The sequence below is a fragment of the Gorilla gorilla genome, chromosome 1 (genome assembly GCF_029281585.2).
Source record: "Gorilla gorilla gorilla isolate KB3781 chromosome 1, NHGRI_mGorGor1-v2.1_pri, whole genome shotgun sequence".
Taxonomy (NCBI): Eukaryota; Metazoa; Chordata; class Mammalia; order Primates; family Hominidae; genus Gorilla; species Gorilla gorilla.
The window spans coordinates 197,769,413-197,782,717 of NC_073224.2; the positions used below are offsets into that span (position 1 = coordinate 197,769,413).

General features: G+C 53.8%; 1 protein-coding gene across 1 annotated transcript; it reads left to right on the top strand.

The window, feature by feature from the left end:
- The first annotated feature begins 9,932 nt into the window (after positions 1-9,932).
- GUCA2A (guanylate cyclase activator 2A) lies at positions 9,933-12,012 on the top strand. The gene is made up of 3 exons (XM_004025565.5): positions 9,933-10,040; positions 11,092-11,299; positions 11,732-12,012. Exons 1-3 carry the CDS (start codon positions 9,966-9,968, stop codon positions 11,794-11,796), a joined length of 348 nt encoding a protein of 115 aa, XP_004025614.3. The 5' UTR covers positions 9,933-9,965; the 3' UTR covers positions 11,797-12,012.
- Positions 12,013-13,305: the final 1,293 nt, after the last annotated feature.

Below are 13,305 nucleotides of genomic sequence, written 5' to 3' on the forward strand. Positions count from 1 at the left end.
CAAGGTTTTAAGATACTACAGTGTGCAAAGGGCTGCTGTTTATAGATGTGACCCTTATCAGTTGGGTAAAGGAGTCCTGGAAAAACCATGTAAGCATCAGTTAACATTCACTGAAGGCTTGATAGCTTCTTGGCCTTTTGGCTAAGATCAAATGCATTGAAGGTTTGACTGCATTAAATGCCCTAGAATTACAGCACTATCCTAAAAGCTTCAAGCTGGAAGGGGCCTTAGAAATCAACTAACACAACCCCCACATTTTGTTGTTGGAGAACATTGAGACCCAGAGAGGGAAGGGTCTGCTCACGTTTCACACAGTTAGGGAAAATTTGGGGGAAGGGAATGAAAGTCATTTGCCTGGCAGCGATTTAAAATTCCTACACATACTGTCTTATTTGACTGCACAATAGTCTGATGATGTAGTAGTGTTACTGCCCTCATTTTACAGAAGAAGAAACAGCTTTGGAGAGGTGAGACACAATGGAGTTGTATCATGAATGCGCTCAATCAAAGCATGTAAATTCAGTTGTATATACTTGGCCAAAAAGAGAAGGAATGGAAATTTTAAATAATGTAATGGTGGAGTATCCACCTGTGATGGACATGTGCCCCTGGGTGTGAGATGGAAGATTCAAATCTGAGTCTATAACTGGTATTTACTTCCATGTACCTTCTGCGTGAGCATCTCATTACTGAGTCAATTCCGGTGGATAAAGAGACACGTGTTTGGTGCAGCATTGTCTTGGGTTCAAGCCGGCAGCTTCCTCCAATGCTCAAAGACAGACTTCAACCAAGAACTAGAAAAACTGGCCGGGTTGGGCTTATTGAGACATGTTTATCCACAAAAGTGCTGCCTTCCCAAAGGATTTTCAAGAGTGATTTTTGAACTTACCTCCTTGGACTCTTCCCTTAATATATGTGACTAGTCAACATGTACAAAGCAGAGACTTGGTAGCTGACTGCGTCAGAACCAGAATTCAACCCTAGGTCAGGTCTTCAACCCCCAGCTCTCCTGCAGTACCCCCTAAGCAATGCTGACCTCAGAAGTACAGAATTGGACAGCTACTCTTTATTAAAAGTTGCTGTTACTTAATATTACTTATCCTAAGCACCTGATGTGGATTATCATACTTACTCTTTGAAGTAACTGTGTGTGGTAGATACTGTTATTATCAACTTCATCTTGCAGAGCCACAGAAATGAAGTCCCTTGCCCAAGGTCATCCAGCTTGTAAGTGGTACAGGTAATAATAGTAATAGCAACAGTAAAGCTGGGGTTTTGAACCTAGGCCATCCAGCTCCAATGTCTGCGCCATTCACCACCACATTGTGCTGTTTCAGGCCCTGTTCCCGGAGCGACCAGGCGGATAATGAGGGCCTTAGAACAAAGCCAAAGCTACTTTGCAATTAGGCTGTAGTGAGTGCCTGTGGCCACTAGAGGGCGGGGCTGCCGGCTGTGCACCTTTCCTCTTTTGGAGGGTTTCCTTTACCCTTACTTAGGGGTGTGCTCCCTTTCTCTGCAGCCCCCAGGTTTTGGTGCTCCTAAAGAAAGGTAGGGATTCCACTAGCCAGCCCTTAGAATCTGTGCCCCTCCTCTCCTGTGTCAGAGCTTGCTGGAGGAAGCCAAGGAGCTTGTCTAGTTCTCAGCCACATACTGCTGGGGCCCACTCTAGAGCTGCCTCTGAAGCCTGCTGCCCCGTCCCAGCCTCCTGGTGCCTATGGCTCCCCTGCTCCAGGACTCAGGTGGGAGAAGGTGCCCAATGTCAACCCCACACTCTGAGGCTCCTCAGGCTCTGCTCCTTCCTCTTCTGGGGCCAGCTAATGCTGGGGGCTGGCATGGTTTCTGCAAGCATATAGAGGGCTGTGGTCCAGCCAGCCACGCGCCTTGCCCACTGGGCAGCTACCCTTGCCCCCCCCACCAGCCCTGCCTCTGAGCTGGAGCAGGCCTTGTCTCCACTTGTACACCAACTCCTGCGGCTGTCACAAACAACGATGGTTATTGCCACATTTGCCAGGTCCCTGCCTGGCACTGGACAGCGATTATCTGAGTGAGCATGCCCAGATGCCTTGTGAGGTTGGTGTCATTATCTTTTATGGCTGGACATTGCCAACTCAGAGAGGTGAAGTGATTTGCCCAAGGTCAAAGCCAGCGAGCGAGACTGGCAAGAGGACAGGAACCCACATCGGCCCCAGGCGTGCCTGCTCTTCTCGAGGGCGTGCTGTCTCTTCCATAGCACTTCCCAGCTGCCCTGACCGCCCTCTGGTCACCCTACCCCAGAGGCAGGCCTGAGCTGGCCTCATGGTAGACGGATGGCACCACTCTCACCCCGCATCCCGCAAAGGTCAGAGAGGCAACTTCCTGTCCCAGACAATGGCAATAAAGATGTCCAAGGACACTTCCCAACCTTCCCATGCCTGAGTGACGTTCATAGGCAGAGGCCTTCCTGGAACAGCCCTCTGTTTCTGTGTGACTGTGCGTGTGTGTGTGTGTGACCATATGTGAGCAAGGCCTTGTGTGCGTGTGCTCGTGTGCTTGTGTGAGCGTGTGAGTCTGTGGCTGAGCATGTGATACGTTGTAGCCTGTGTGATAGTGACTGGGACTTTGTGTATCTGTGTGTGCCCATAAAGGAGACAGGAGACAGGAAGATTGCTCCTCAAATTTGATGACTTGATAGCCACTCCCTCCTCCCACTAGGATAGGGGAACTTGCAGGAGGAGGGAGACGGCTTGCCTGGGTTGGAGCTGGGTTCACAGGCACTGTCAGGGTTAGACCTGTGGGTCTGTTACAAATTTTCTTATCACATCCCTGGCTTGTCCTTGTGGCTTTGAGGACTCCTCCCTCCGTTATCCCTTTGAGCTAGATCCCTGATCTATACCGGCTCCTTCCCCCAGGGATCCCCTCCCCTGCTGCCCTAAAGCTTTTACACCAGAAGTTGCTCCAAGAAGAGCAGCTTAGCCTGCATGTTCCCTGCAGGTCCCATAGGCTAGCAAAATACTTGAGGCAATGGAAATAATTCAGAGTTTGGAGTCAGAAGAACCTAGAATTATGTTTGGGTAGGACATTGCTCTCTCTGAGTCTCAGTTTGCTCATCTGTAAAATGGGGATGCAATACTTCACCTCAACGTGTTATTGAGACCATCAGTGAGGAGTCAGATGGCAAAAGCTGCCCTGGCACATATTAGGTTCCCAAGGGCGGTCTTCCCTTCTCTGTCTCCCTCCCTCTCCTCTCCATCTGTTGCCAAGTTGCCAAGACCAGTTGCTTTTCCTGCCATTCTATGCTTCCAATCCACCCCCTGCCCTTCTGGGGCACTGCCAGGGGTGGAACACAGACCTTCTCTCCTGGACCCATGCAGCAGCCATCGCTAGACAGTCCACTTTTAACGCCAAGTGCCAGGGCGCTCCTTCTGAATCATGACTCTTACCAAGGCCTCCCCTACTCTGAAAACTCCTATAGCTCCCTGCTGTCACCAGGTGAAGGGCAAAACTCCTCAGCCCGGTGTGTGAAGCCGCCTTCTCTGGGCTGCTGGCCCATGAGTCCTTGAGACACCCTCTGCTTCCACCTCAGCCACCCCCGCTTTGCCACTTATGCTTCCTGCTGCCAGGCCTTTGCCTCGCGGTTCTCCCCTCGATGGGTCCAAATCTTCCCATTGATCAAGACCTGTTGCAAATGCCACCTTGTCGGGTAAAGCATTCTCTGATCTGGTGCCAGGAGGACCGGTTGCCTCGGCTTGTTCCTCCCTCATCCCAGGGAGTCTGTGCCCATGCCCTACCCTCCCTGTAGCCTGTGGGCTCTGCGAGGGTCTTCTGTGGGGGCAGGTGGAGGGAGCTCCAGCTGTGCTCTCCTTCCCTGTCAGCCTTTGGGTGTGGGAGGTTGTCTTGGTGGCCAATGCCCAAAGCAGGCTGGGGGATGCGGGAGAAGGCTGCAGCTGCTGTCCCGCTGAGGGGGAGCAGATGGTGAACGGAGCTTCTTCACCGCCTCTTCCTGGTCAGGCCACAGGGCCCTGAGATGACATCGCTGAGCAAACAGCCAGGCACACCCCCTGCCCACTCCCCAGCTGCCCCCTGGAGCATCAAGGGAAAGAGCCGGGCCACCCAGGGCCTGGGGGTTGGGGAGAGATCCCTCCACCCTAGCCTGGACTTGGGCTTCAGCCAAAAGGCTTCCAATTCCAACTCAGCCATCCACTTTCTGTGTGACATTGAGCACTCTTTCTGAAAGCCTCAGTTTCATCCTCTAAGATGGACATCATTGACCTACCTCACAGGGTCTGACTCAGTGGTGACTCCTTTCTTTTTCCTTTTCCCTAGAAGGGGGCAAAAATGGGTGTTTGGGACCAGGAAGACAGTGCAGAGGAATGGGATGGACTCAGTAGAACTTCAGGCTTTTCTTTGGCAGTTGAAAGAAATGGATTCTGTTCTGGGATTTCTAGCTACGTGACCACAGTTGCCACCCAGTCCACCTGGCAATGAGTCTGAAGTATTGTGCTTTCCTCTAGGCTGAGGTAGTCGCATGTTTGTGTCCACACTTATGCTCTCTGTTGGTCGGGTACCCTTGTGCAGTGCACAACCAATACAACTGTACACAGCATCCCTGTATGCACCTTTGGGAAAATTATACTTTCTTAACCTCTCTGAGCTTCAGTTTACCCATGTATAAAATAGGGTTATGCAATTATTTCTTAGGTGTTTCCAGTGCTGTCAGGAGGTTCACATATATTGTAATGTCTGCCTCAGGCAGTTCTGGATTCTTATAGGAACCAGAGATTGTTACACCCTCCAAGACACATTTACAAGCAGGTTGGAGAGGCTGTGTATTGTGGACCACACCCCTTTCAAGGTTACACAGATCTGTATTGGAGTCTTCAGGTTCCCACCTGGGCTCTGTTCCAGGCCTTCCTGCTGAGGTCCGATTAGGCCTCTGGGCCTGTGGGAATGGGGGGACTGAGCCTTAATGGTCCCAATTTTAATGTGCACACAGGAGCCATGATAAGATCACCTAGACACAATAATCAAACATCAGCATCCTCACAGAGACTGGAGGGCTGCCCCAACAGCAGGGCAGAACCTCTGCAGCTTCTGGAAGTGGGTGAGGGGTGGCGGGGCTTTAGGGAGCAAGACTGGTTTCCACACTTGTAAAGCACTTGGCCAGAGCCTGGCACAGGGTGAGTCTTGATAAATATTAGCTGCTGTCATTAATGTGATGATCATTACAAACATTACAACCTGCCTCATTCTTTAAAGACTCAGCGGTACCTACTAAGTGCCAGGCCTTGTATGAGTATGGGGCCTCAGTTGAGTAGGACACAGTCTCTGCTTTCAAGCAGCTCCCAGGGCAGTAGGCTAAGACAGACAATTTGCTAAGTTTTGTGATGGCAAAGGTGTAGGAGGCTGGTGGAGCTCAGAGGAGTAGAAATGGTCTTAACTCGGGCTTGCCAGGGCTGGGGTCAGTTAGGAGAGTCTTCCAGAAAAACTGAAATTTGCAATCTAGCTGTTATTGTCTCCATTTTTTAGAGCAGAAACTGAGGCTCAGAAAGGTCATGGAGCATTTTTCCTTGCTCTGTCGCCCAGGCTGGAGTGTGGTGGTGCGATCTTGGCTCACTGCAACCTCTGCCTCATGGGTTCAAGCAATTCTCCTGCCTCAGCCTCCCGAGTAGCTGGAACTACATGCATGTGCCACCATACCTGGCTAATTTTTGTATTTTTAGTAGAGACGGGGTTTCACTATGTTGCCCAGGCTGGTCTTGAACTCCTGACCTCGTGATCCACCCGCCTCTGCCTCCCAAAGTGTTGGGATTACAGGCATGAGCCACCGCACGCCTGGCCGGTGACACTGGATTCTAATACAGGGCTGCCTGGCTCCGAAGCCTGAGCCCTTGAAGCCACAGCACCCCAGGTTTAAGTCCCTCCTGGGTCCACTCCAGGGAGTCCTTTGGGATCCTGGTTGAATGGAGAGCTCAGCAGGAGCCTGATCACAAAAACCCTGAATGCCAGGCAAGGGAGGCTGGCTTTCTTCCAAAGGGTTTGGGCAGCCACTGATGGGTTTTCAGAGGGGGAGGCAGGCAGGACAGGTGGCATGGCCTGGAAGGCTATTAGGAGCAAGAGTTTGCCAGAAAAGGCAGTCTTGGAGTGTGGGAAACCCAAACAGCCTCAGACCCTCCTTCTGCCCATATGGAAGAATGAGGGATGTGGGGGTGCTGGGGACCAGGGCCTGAGGACTCAGGGTATAGGCTGGGGTGGGAGGCAGGAAGCTTGGAGTTCAGGGAAGAGCCCAAGATCCAACTTCCAGCAGCTTCAGAGCAGGCTGCAGAGGTCCTGAGCACCCTGGAGGTTCAGAGGGGAGGGGACCTGAACTCACAGCTGGGGCCAGACTAGGCAGAGGGGCTTGGGGAACAAGGGAAGGGGAGTTGGTTCCCAGTTCCCAGGGTAGAGGTCAGAGGTGGAGTTGGGTAGGGGAGGACCCTAAGGGCCATGGCCTAGGAGTCACTTCCTCTTTCCCACAGTGTGGAGTGATGTCACTCCTGAACCCACTCCATTCCATCCCTGCCTTATAGCAGGCAAGCCTTGGCCAGGGGGTTGTGGGAGAAAGAGGCTCAGGGATGAAAGCCCCTGCCCTTTACCCTCATTCCTGCCACAGCTTGGGAGGGGAAAGACCAAAATGAGTCAGAAAAAACAGGTCCTCAGCCTGGTGGCCCCACCTAAGCCCCATCCTTAACTGAAAGTCAAATCCCAACCCAGCTGTAGCGTCACACTTAAGCCAGACCCACCCCCATCATAAACCTAACCCAGTCACACCTCCAATCTCTGCTGCAAACTCAACTCCAATCCCAGTCCTGCCAATGAGCCCTAACCTAGTCCAAACCAGCCTCCACGTCAGTTACAAGCACCACATCAGCTCAATCTGGACTGCGCCCTCGGCTCCACACCTAACTCTAATTTACCCCTGCCCAACCTCAGCTCCATCTCAACCTGACCCTAATCCAAACCAACTTCAGTGTCGCCCGAATTGACCCCAATCCCAACCCCGCTCCGGTCTCTGCAAGCCCCGGCTCCAGTCTAGCATGGACCTCAGCCGCACTCCCGAACTTCTCCCGGTGTTCGTCCCCACCCCAGCCTCCGAAACTCCTGCCCCTCACCTTTCCCCCAGCTCCATCCCCCGACATCCTGTTGCTCAGCATCCAAGTCCCACGCCCCGACCCTCAGCCCCATTCCTTCCCCTAACCCCACTCACTCCCACGCCCACTCCCACCTGCACTCAGCGAGGGGACCACTGTGTGGCTGACCTTGGTGGGCACACACGCATGTCCAGGCACGCACACACACCTCAGTGTATACACACACGTCAGCACACACACACGTCAGCGCACACACACACGTCAGCACTCACACCTCAGTGTATACACACACGTCAGCACTCACACACCTCAGTGTATACACACACTTCAGCACACACGCACCTCAGTGTATACACGTCAGCACACACACACCTCAGCACACACGTACCTCAGTTTATACGCACACCTCGGCACACACACCTCAGCACACAGACACACCTCAGTGGATACACACACGTCAGCACACACACACCTCAGCACATACACACCTCAGTGTATACACACACGTCAGCGCACACACACGTCAGCACACACACACCTCAGCACACACACCTCAGTGTATACACACGTCAGCACACACACGTCAGCACTCACACACCTCAGCACATACACGCACCTCAGTGTATACACACATGTCAGCACACACACACACCTCAGTGTATACAGACATGTCAGCACACACACACCTCAGCACACACACGCACCTCAGTGTATACACACACGTCAGCACTCACACACACCTCAGTGTATACACACACAGCACACACACAGCTCAGCACACACACGCACCTCAGCACACACACACACCTCAGTGTATACACACACGTCAGCACACACACACCTCAGCACACATACACACCTCAGTGTATACACACACGTCAGCACTCACACACCTCAGCGCACACATGCACCTCAGTGTATACACACACCTCGGCACACACATGCACAACACAGCAGATGCACTCAGCTCAGCATACACACACACACCTCAGTGCACATACACACACATATCTCAGTGCATATACACACATGAGCATACACACACACATACCTCAGTGCACATACACACACCCCAGCAGACACCCCAGCAGACGCACATCCCAGCAAACACACACACCTCGGTGTACACACATGCGCCTGTGTATATACACACTGACACACACACACCTCGATGTATATATGCACACCTCCTTGCACAGACACAGATACCTTGGTGTACACGGACACACATATACCCCTCAGCATACACACACATACACCTCAGCATATATACACATACACTCCTCAGTGTACACACATGCCTCAGCACACACACACCTTCAGCACAAGCACACATACAAACACACCTTGGCTACACACACCCATCAGGGTATATACAGACACCTTGGCATACACAGACATACACATCTCCGCAGACACACCCCCCCTTAACACACACACACACACACACACACTCACCAGAAAGGGGTGGGAAATCCAGTGCAGCTGTGAGGACTGCCCTGGGAGCTGGGCCAGAAGCTCCCTGCCCCTCCCTGAGGGCCTTGTCCCTGCAGTTCCCTCCTGGTCAGGCCCTGCTCTCTCCAATTCCCTCTTCAGTGTTGACTCTCCCCACCCAGGAATTCCTGCCCAACCTCCCGCCCTAGGGCTGTCCTGGCATCGGGCCAGGTTGGCTGAGTAGAAAGATGACAATCCCAGGGCTACCCTTTCTCCTGTGTCCTGGGGATTCCTGCTCACAACAGCACACAGTGAATGCACGCTGCGCTGAGGGCGCAGTCTGAATGGGGTCAGAGTCTATAGGGGCGCGGGCACACCCAAGCAGTTCCCCAGTGAGATCCGCGGAAAGGGGACTGTATCTGCAGGGGCAAGGGGGGCAGGCGGATTGGGGAGGAGCTCATTCGAGGACACCCTGAGGCTGCAGGGCAGGCAGGACAGGATGGGGACCAGCACAGAATGAGGACAGCCTGTGACTCAGACAGGCAGGAGGTCACCAGAGGGGCCAGGGAGGACCAGAAGCTGCTGTGGCTGCTAAAAATAATATGGGAATGGACCTCTGCTGAGCACCTTCTGTGTGCCAGGCATTGAGCTAAATGTTTTTAAAACCTCACTTGATTCTCGAAACAGTAATGCCTATCACACACCTACCCCATGAGGTAGGTATTATTTTTGGTTCCCACAGGGGACACAAGGGACAAAGAGACTCAGAGAGGGGAAAGCATTGGCCCAAGTTCACACGCCTCACAACTGGGCAGTAGCTGGAACGGAACCCAGGCTGTGCGGAGGGCTTCCTTGAGGTCCCGGCAATCAAACCCAGCCCCTGATTTGCCCTGCAGCCTCCCCCGTGGAATTTCTCACATTTCCCTGAATATTCCAGGCCCGTCTCACCTCCTGGCTGTCCCTTTGGCATGAAATGGCCTTCTGTCCTCAGTCCCTTCTCTGGGAAAACTTCCACCCATTCTCCAGAGCTCAGCCCCCAGTGCAGCCCCGCCACCTCATCCTAATCACCCCACCCTAATCGCCCTGCGTTTCACTGTCGGGCTGGGCCTTCCTCCTCAAGGGCAGGGTCTGCCGGCCCCACACACCAGCACAGGGCAGTCGTGAGTGAATGTGCCTTGTTGGTGAATGAATGCAGGACCCAGCCCGGCTGTGGGTCAAAGTAGGTGCTTAGGGAGGGGCCGGGGCCCCCCCCTGCCTGGCTCTTATCTCCTAGGGCTGTCTCGAGCCTTATCTGATAAGGCCTGACAGGTGAGCAGATGAGACTGACAGAGGCTTCCAGGTTACTCAGTAACCTGCCCTCTTTAAAAGTCCCGCCGCTTCCCCCTGGCATCCAGAACAGCCACCCCTCTCTCGGGCACTGCTGCCATGAATGCCCTCCTGCTCTCCGCACTGTGCCTCCTTGGGGCCTGGGCCGCCTTGGCAGGAGGGGTCACCGTGCAGGTGAGTCCTGTGTCCCTACCCCGGCCCAGCTGGCTCCCTGCCCCTAGTGCCCAGGTCTGGTCCCCTGAGAGAGTACCTCCTCTTTGGGGCTGGATTGAGGGTGTGTGTCCGAGGCTTGGCCTTCTTCGAGGAGCTCCTGCTCAGTCCAGCCACACACACCTTTCCCTTCAACTTTGGAGGAGAAAGAAACCCAGTGGAGGGAAGAGGAATAACCATATGGGGAAGGCGGGGAGTTGGCCAATTTACTGAGTGTCCCATGTGCCGGCTCCTTCCCCAGCCCCTCACTATGGTTCCACTATCAACCTGGAAGAAAGGGATCATTAGTCCCATTTTACAGAGGGGAAAACTGAGCCTCACAGAGGTTCTGTAACAGGCCATGGGCACATGGCTGTGGGAAGTGCAGGAGCTGGATTTAAATCCAGACCTTACTCCTCAGTTCCGTGCTCAGCCAAAGCACCCCTGTGGGTCCCAGGAACCACATGGACACCGTGGAGGTCCTGACAGATGGGTGTGCCTACCAGTGCCAATGCTGGCGACAGGCCAAGCTGGCACCTAGCGGGGGCCCTGATCTCTATCAAAGCCAGATTCCGGGAGGCCTTTTATTGCTTCTCAAACCAAAACCAGGCTGCAGGCTGGAGCTGGGGGCCCAGTAATCAGCCGCACCGCTCTCAGGCAGGGGAAGGACAGCCTGGGCTTGGCCACGTGGAACTACGATGCCTGGGTGCTGGTCCTTTGCCTCTCCCTAAAAATCAGCACACTGGCTCCTACTCATTAGGCACCTATGGTGTTCCTGGAGCTTCACACCCATTTTCTCCATTCCCCATACAACATGCAGAACTTGTGGGTTCCAGAGTGTCCAGCATCACGGAGCCAAGCCAGGACGTGGGGCCTGAACTCTGCCCCTCACAGTGCCCCACAGTGGATCGCCTGGCTCCCATATGCCATGAACACTGCCTGTGAGCACCACTGGGCTGGACCAGGGCCAGCACGGGGGGCACAGCCAGGAAGCAGGCTGCAGCCTGGCCTCATGGTCTGGGCTTCTCTCTTCCAGGATGGAAATTTCTCCTTTTCTCTGGAGTCAGTGAAGAAGCTCAAAGACCTCCAGGAGCCCCAGGAGCCCAGGGTTGGGAAACTCAGGAAATTTGCACCCATCCCTGGTGAACCTGTGGTTCCCATCCTCTGTAGCAACCCGAACTTTCCAGAAGAACTCAAGCCTCTCTGCAAGGAGCCGAATGCCCAGGAGATACTTCAGAGGCTGGGTGAGCAGCCTCCTTCCTCTCTGATTGGTGGGGCTCGGGAATACTCTGGTGGCACTTGAGGAAGAGATGTGCTCTGATTGGTGGGATTTGGAGGAAGGGCTCAGCTCTGACTGGTGGAACTAGGGAGCTTGGCTCTGATTGGTGGGTCTGTTCCATGCCCACTTCAATTCCAAGTTGTAACTGCTGAGGTTTGGGAACTAAGACCATTCATTTGGTCTTAGTTGCCTCTCTTTCTGGTGGAATCTCTGCTTTGATTGGTTGGTTTGAGTGGTCTGCGTGCCCTGGTTTGGGGCAAAAAGCCCAGTAGGTCTGAGTACGGGCCTGCTGAGATTCTCCTGGGGCTGGGTGGTGACGTACAAGCTCTGGGCCAAGGGCGGCAGGGGCCTTGCGAGGAAATGCTGGTTCTCACGAGGCTCCATCTCTGTTGTGCAGAGGAAATCGCTGATGACCCGGGCACATGTGAGATCTGTGCCTACGCTGCCTGTACCGGATGCTAGGGGGGCTTGCCCACTGCCTGCCTCCCCTCCGCAGCAGGGAAGCTCTTTTCTCCTGCAGGAAGGGCCACCCATGATACTCCACTCCCAGCAGCTCAACCTACCCTGGTCCAGTCGGGAGGAGCAGCCCGGGGAGGAACTGGGTGACTGGAGGCCTCGCCCCAACACTGTCCTTCCCTGCCACTCCAACCCCCAGCTAATAAACCAGATTCCAGAGTACTCTGGGTGTTGCCTTCCTTCCTTCCTTCATCCCCTAGTTTACCCTGCCCTGGAAGCTCGGGATGTAATGTACTAAGCGAAGGACCCCACTCTCCCTGCTAAGCTGCTCATTGTCCCTGGGGCTGCCACAACACAGAGGCGTGGAGAGGATCTGGATCTCCAAACCACCGAGGTGGTGGGGTGGGTTTGCTTTTCTTTCACGTCTCCTGAGGTCACTAAGTTCACTGAGCCACATGTGAGCACGGGAGCCAGTCTGAGCTGGTTTGGACGACCAATACAGGCACTTGGCCCACTAGAAGACTGGCACCAAACTCTTGGGTATTCAAGGACTTGGCTCCCACCAGCCATGCTAGTGTGGCCTCCAGCCCTGACCACATCCCAAACCACACCTCTTGCCATTTCCTCTGCTGCTGCTCACCTCTCCACTGCCCCTCTTCCCACACTACTGTCCAGGCAAACTCCTACTCCGGGTCCAAGGCTTTCGTTCCACGGCCTCTCCTCAAGACAACTTGCTCAACCCCCCAGGAAGAGTCTCAGTGCTCCTATTGTGACCTTGACCTTGGTGCTTTCTGGGCACTGTGATCACCCACAACCCTTGCACAGCTCTGGCCACCCTGTTGTGTAATGGCTTCTGTGCCTGGGGAAGTCTCTCTGACCTCCAGACCCACATGGATAATTGCATGAGGATATAAAACAGGGCAGGGTCCCAGGCACAGCTTTTCCAAGTACTGTGTGATCTTTGGAAAGTCACCTTCCCTCTCTGTGCCTCCACCTCTTCCTCTATAAAACTGGGGCACTAATATTTCCTGCCTCCCAGGCTGGGTGAAATAATGCATATAAAGCCCTCAGTTCAGGCCTGACACAAACGTAAGAGGAATTCAATAAGTGGTAAAACAAACTAGAGAAAAGGGGACCAGGATCAGGCTGAAAGTGGTTCAGACAGGGTGAGGAGGCAGGGTGTGGAAGTGAGGCCTATTAGCAAAGGTAGAGGGAACAAAAAAAAGAGGAGGCAGAACTCCCAAGGGTCCATCTTGAGGAGTGGGGTGGAGGGGAAGTGTCTCAAGGGGGATTCCATGGGCTTCAGAATTCAAAATATAAGGTCTCTTCTAGTTGAGATCAGGAAGGCTTTGTGAAAGGGGAAGGGCAAGTGCATTTGCATCACCCCTCGAGATTTGCACTGGGATGCAGGGAATTTCAAAACCAGTGTGGAAGTAGGCAGAAAGAGAGTGTTGCAGAAGGTGGGAATGGTGCAGACAGACACAAAGACATAGGAATGGTTCAGTCAGGACAGAG

Coding starts and splice junctions, on each gene's coding strand:
- GUCA2A (XM_004025565.5), top strand. CDS start 9,966: ATGAATGCCCTCCTGCTCTCCGCACTGTGCCTCCTTGGGGCCTGGGCC. Junction 10,041..11,091: donor CAGGAGGGGTCACCGTGCAG/GTGAGTCCTGTG, acceptor TCTCTCTTCCAG/GATGGAAATTTCTCCTTTTC. Junction 11,300..11,731: donor GGAGATACTTCAGAGGCTGG/GTGAGCAGCCTC, acceptor TCTGTTGTGCAG/AGGAAATCGCTGATGACCCG.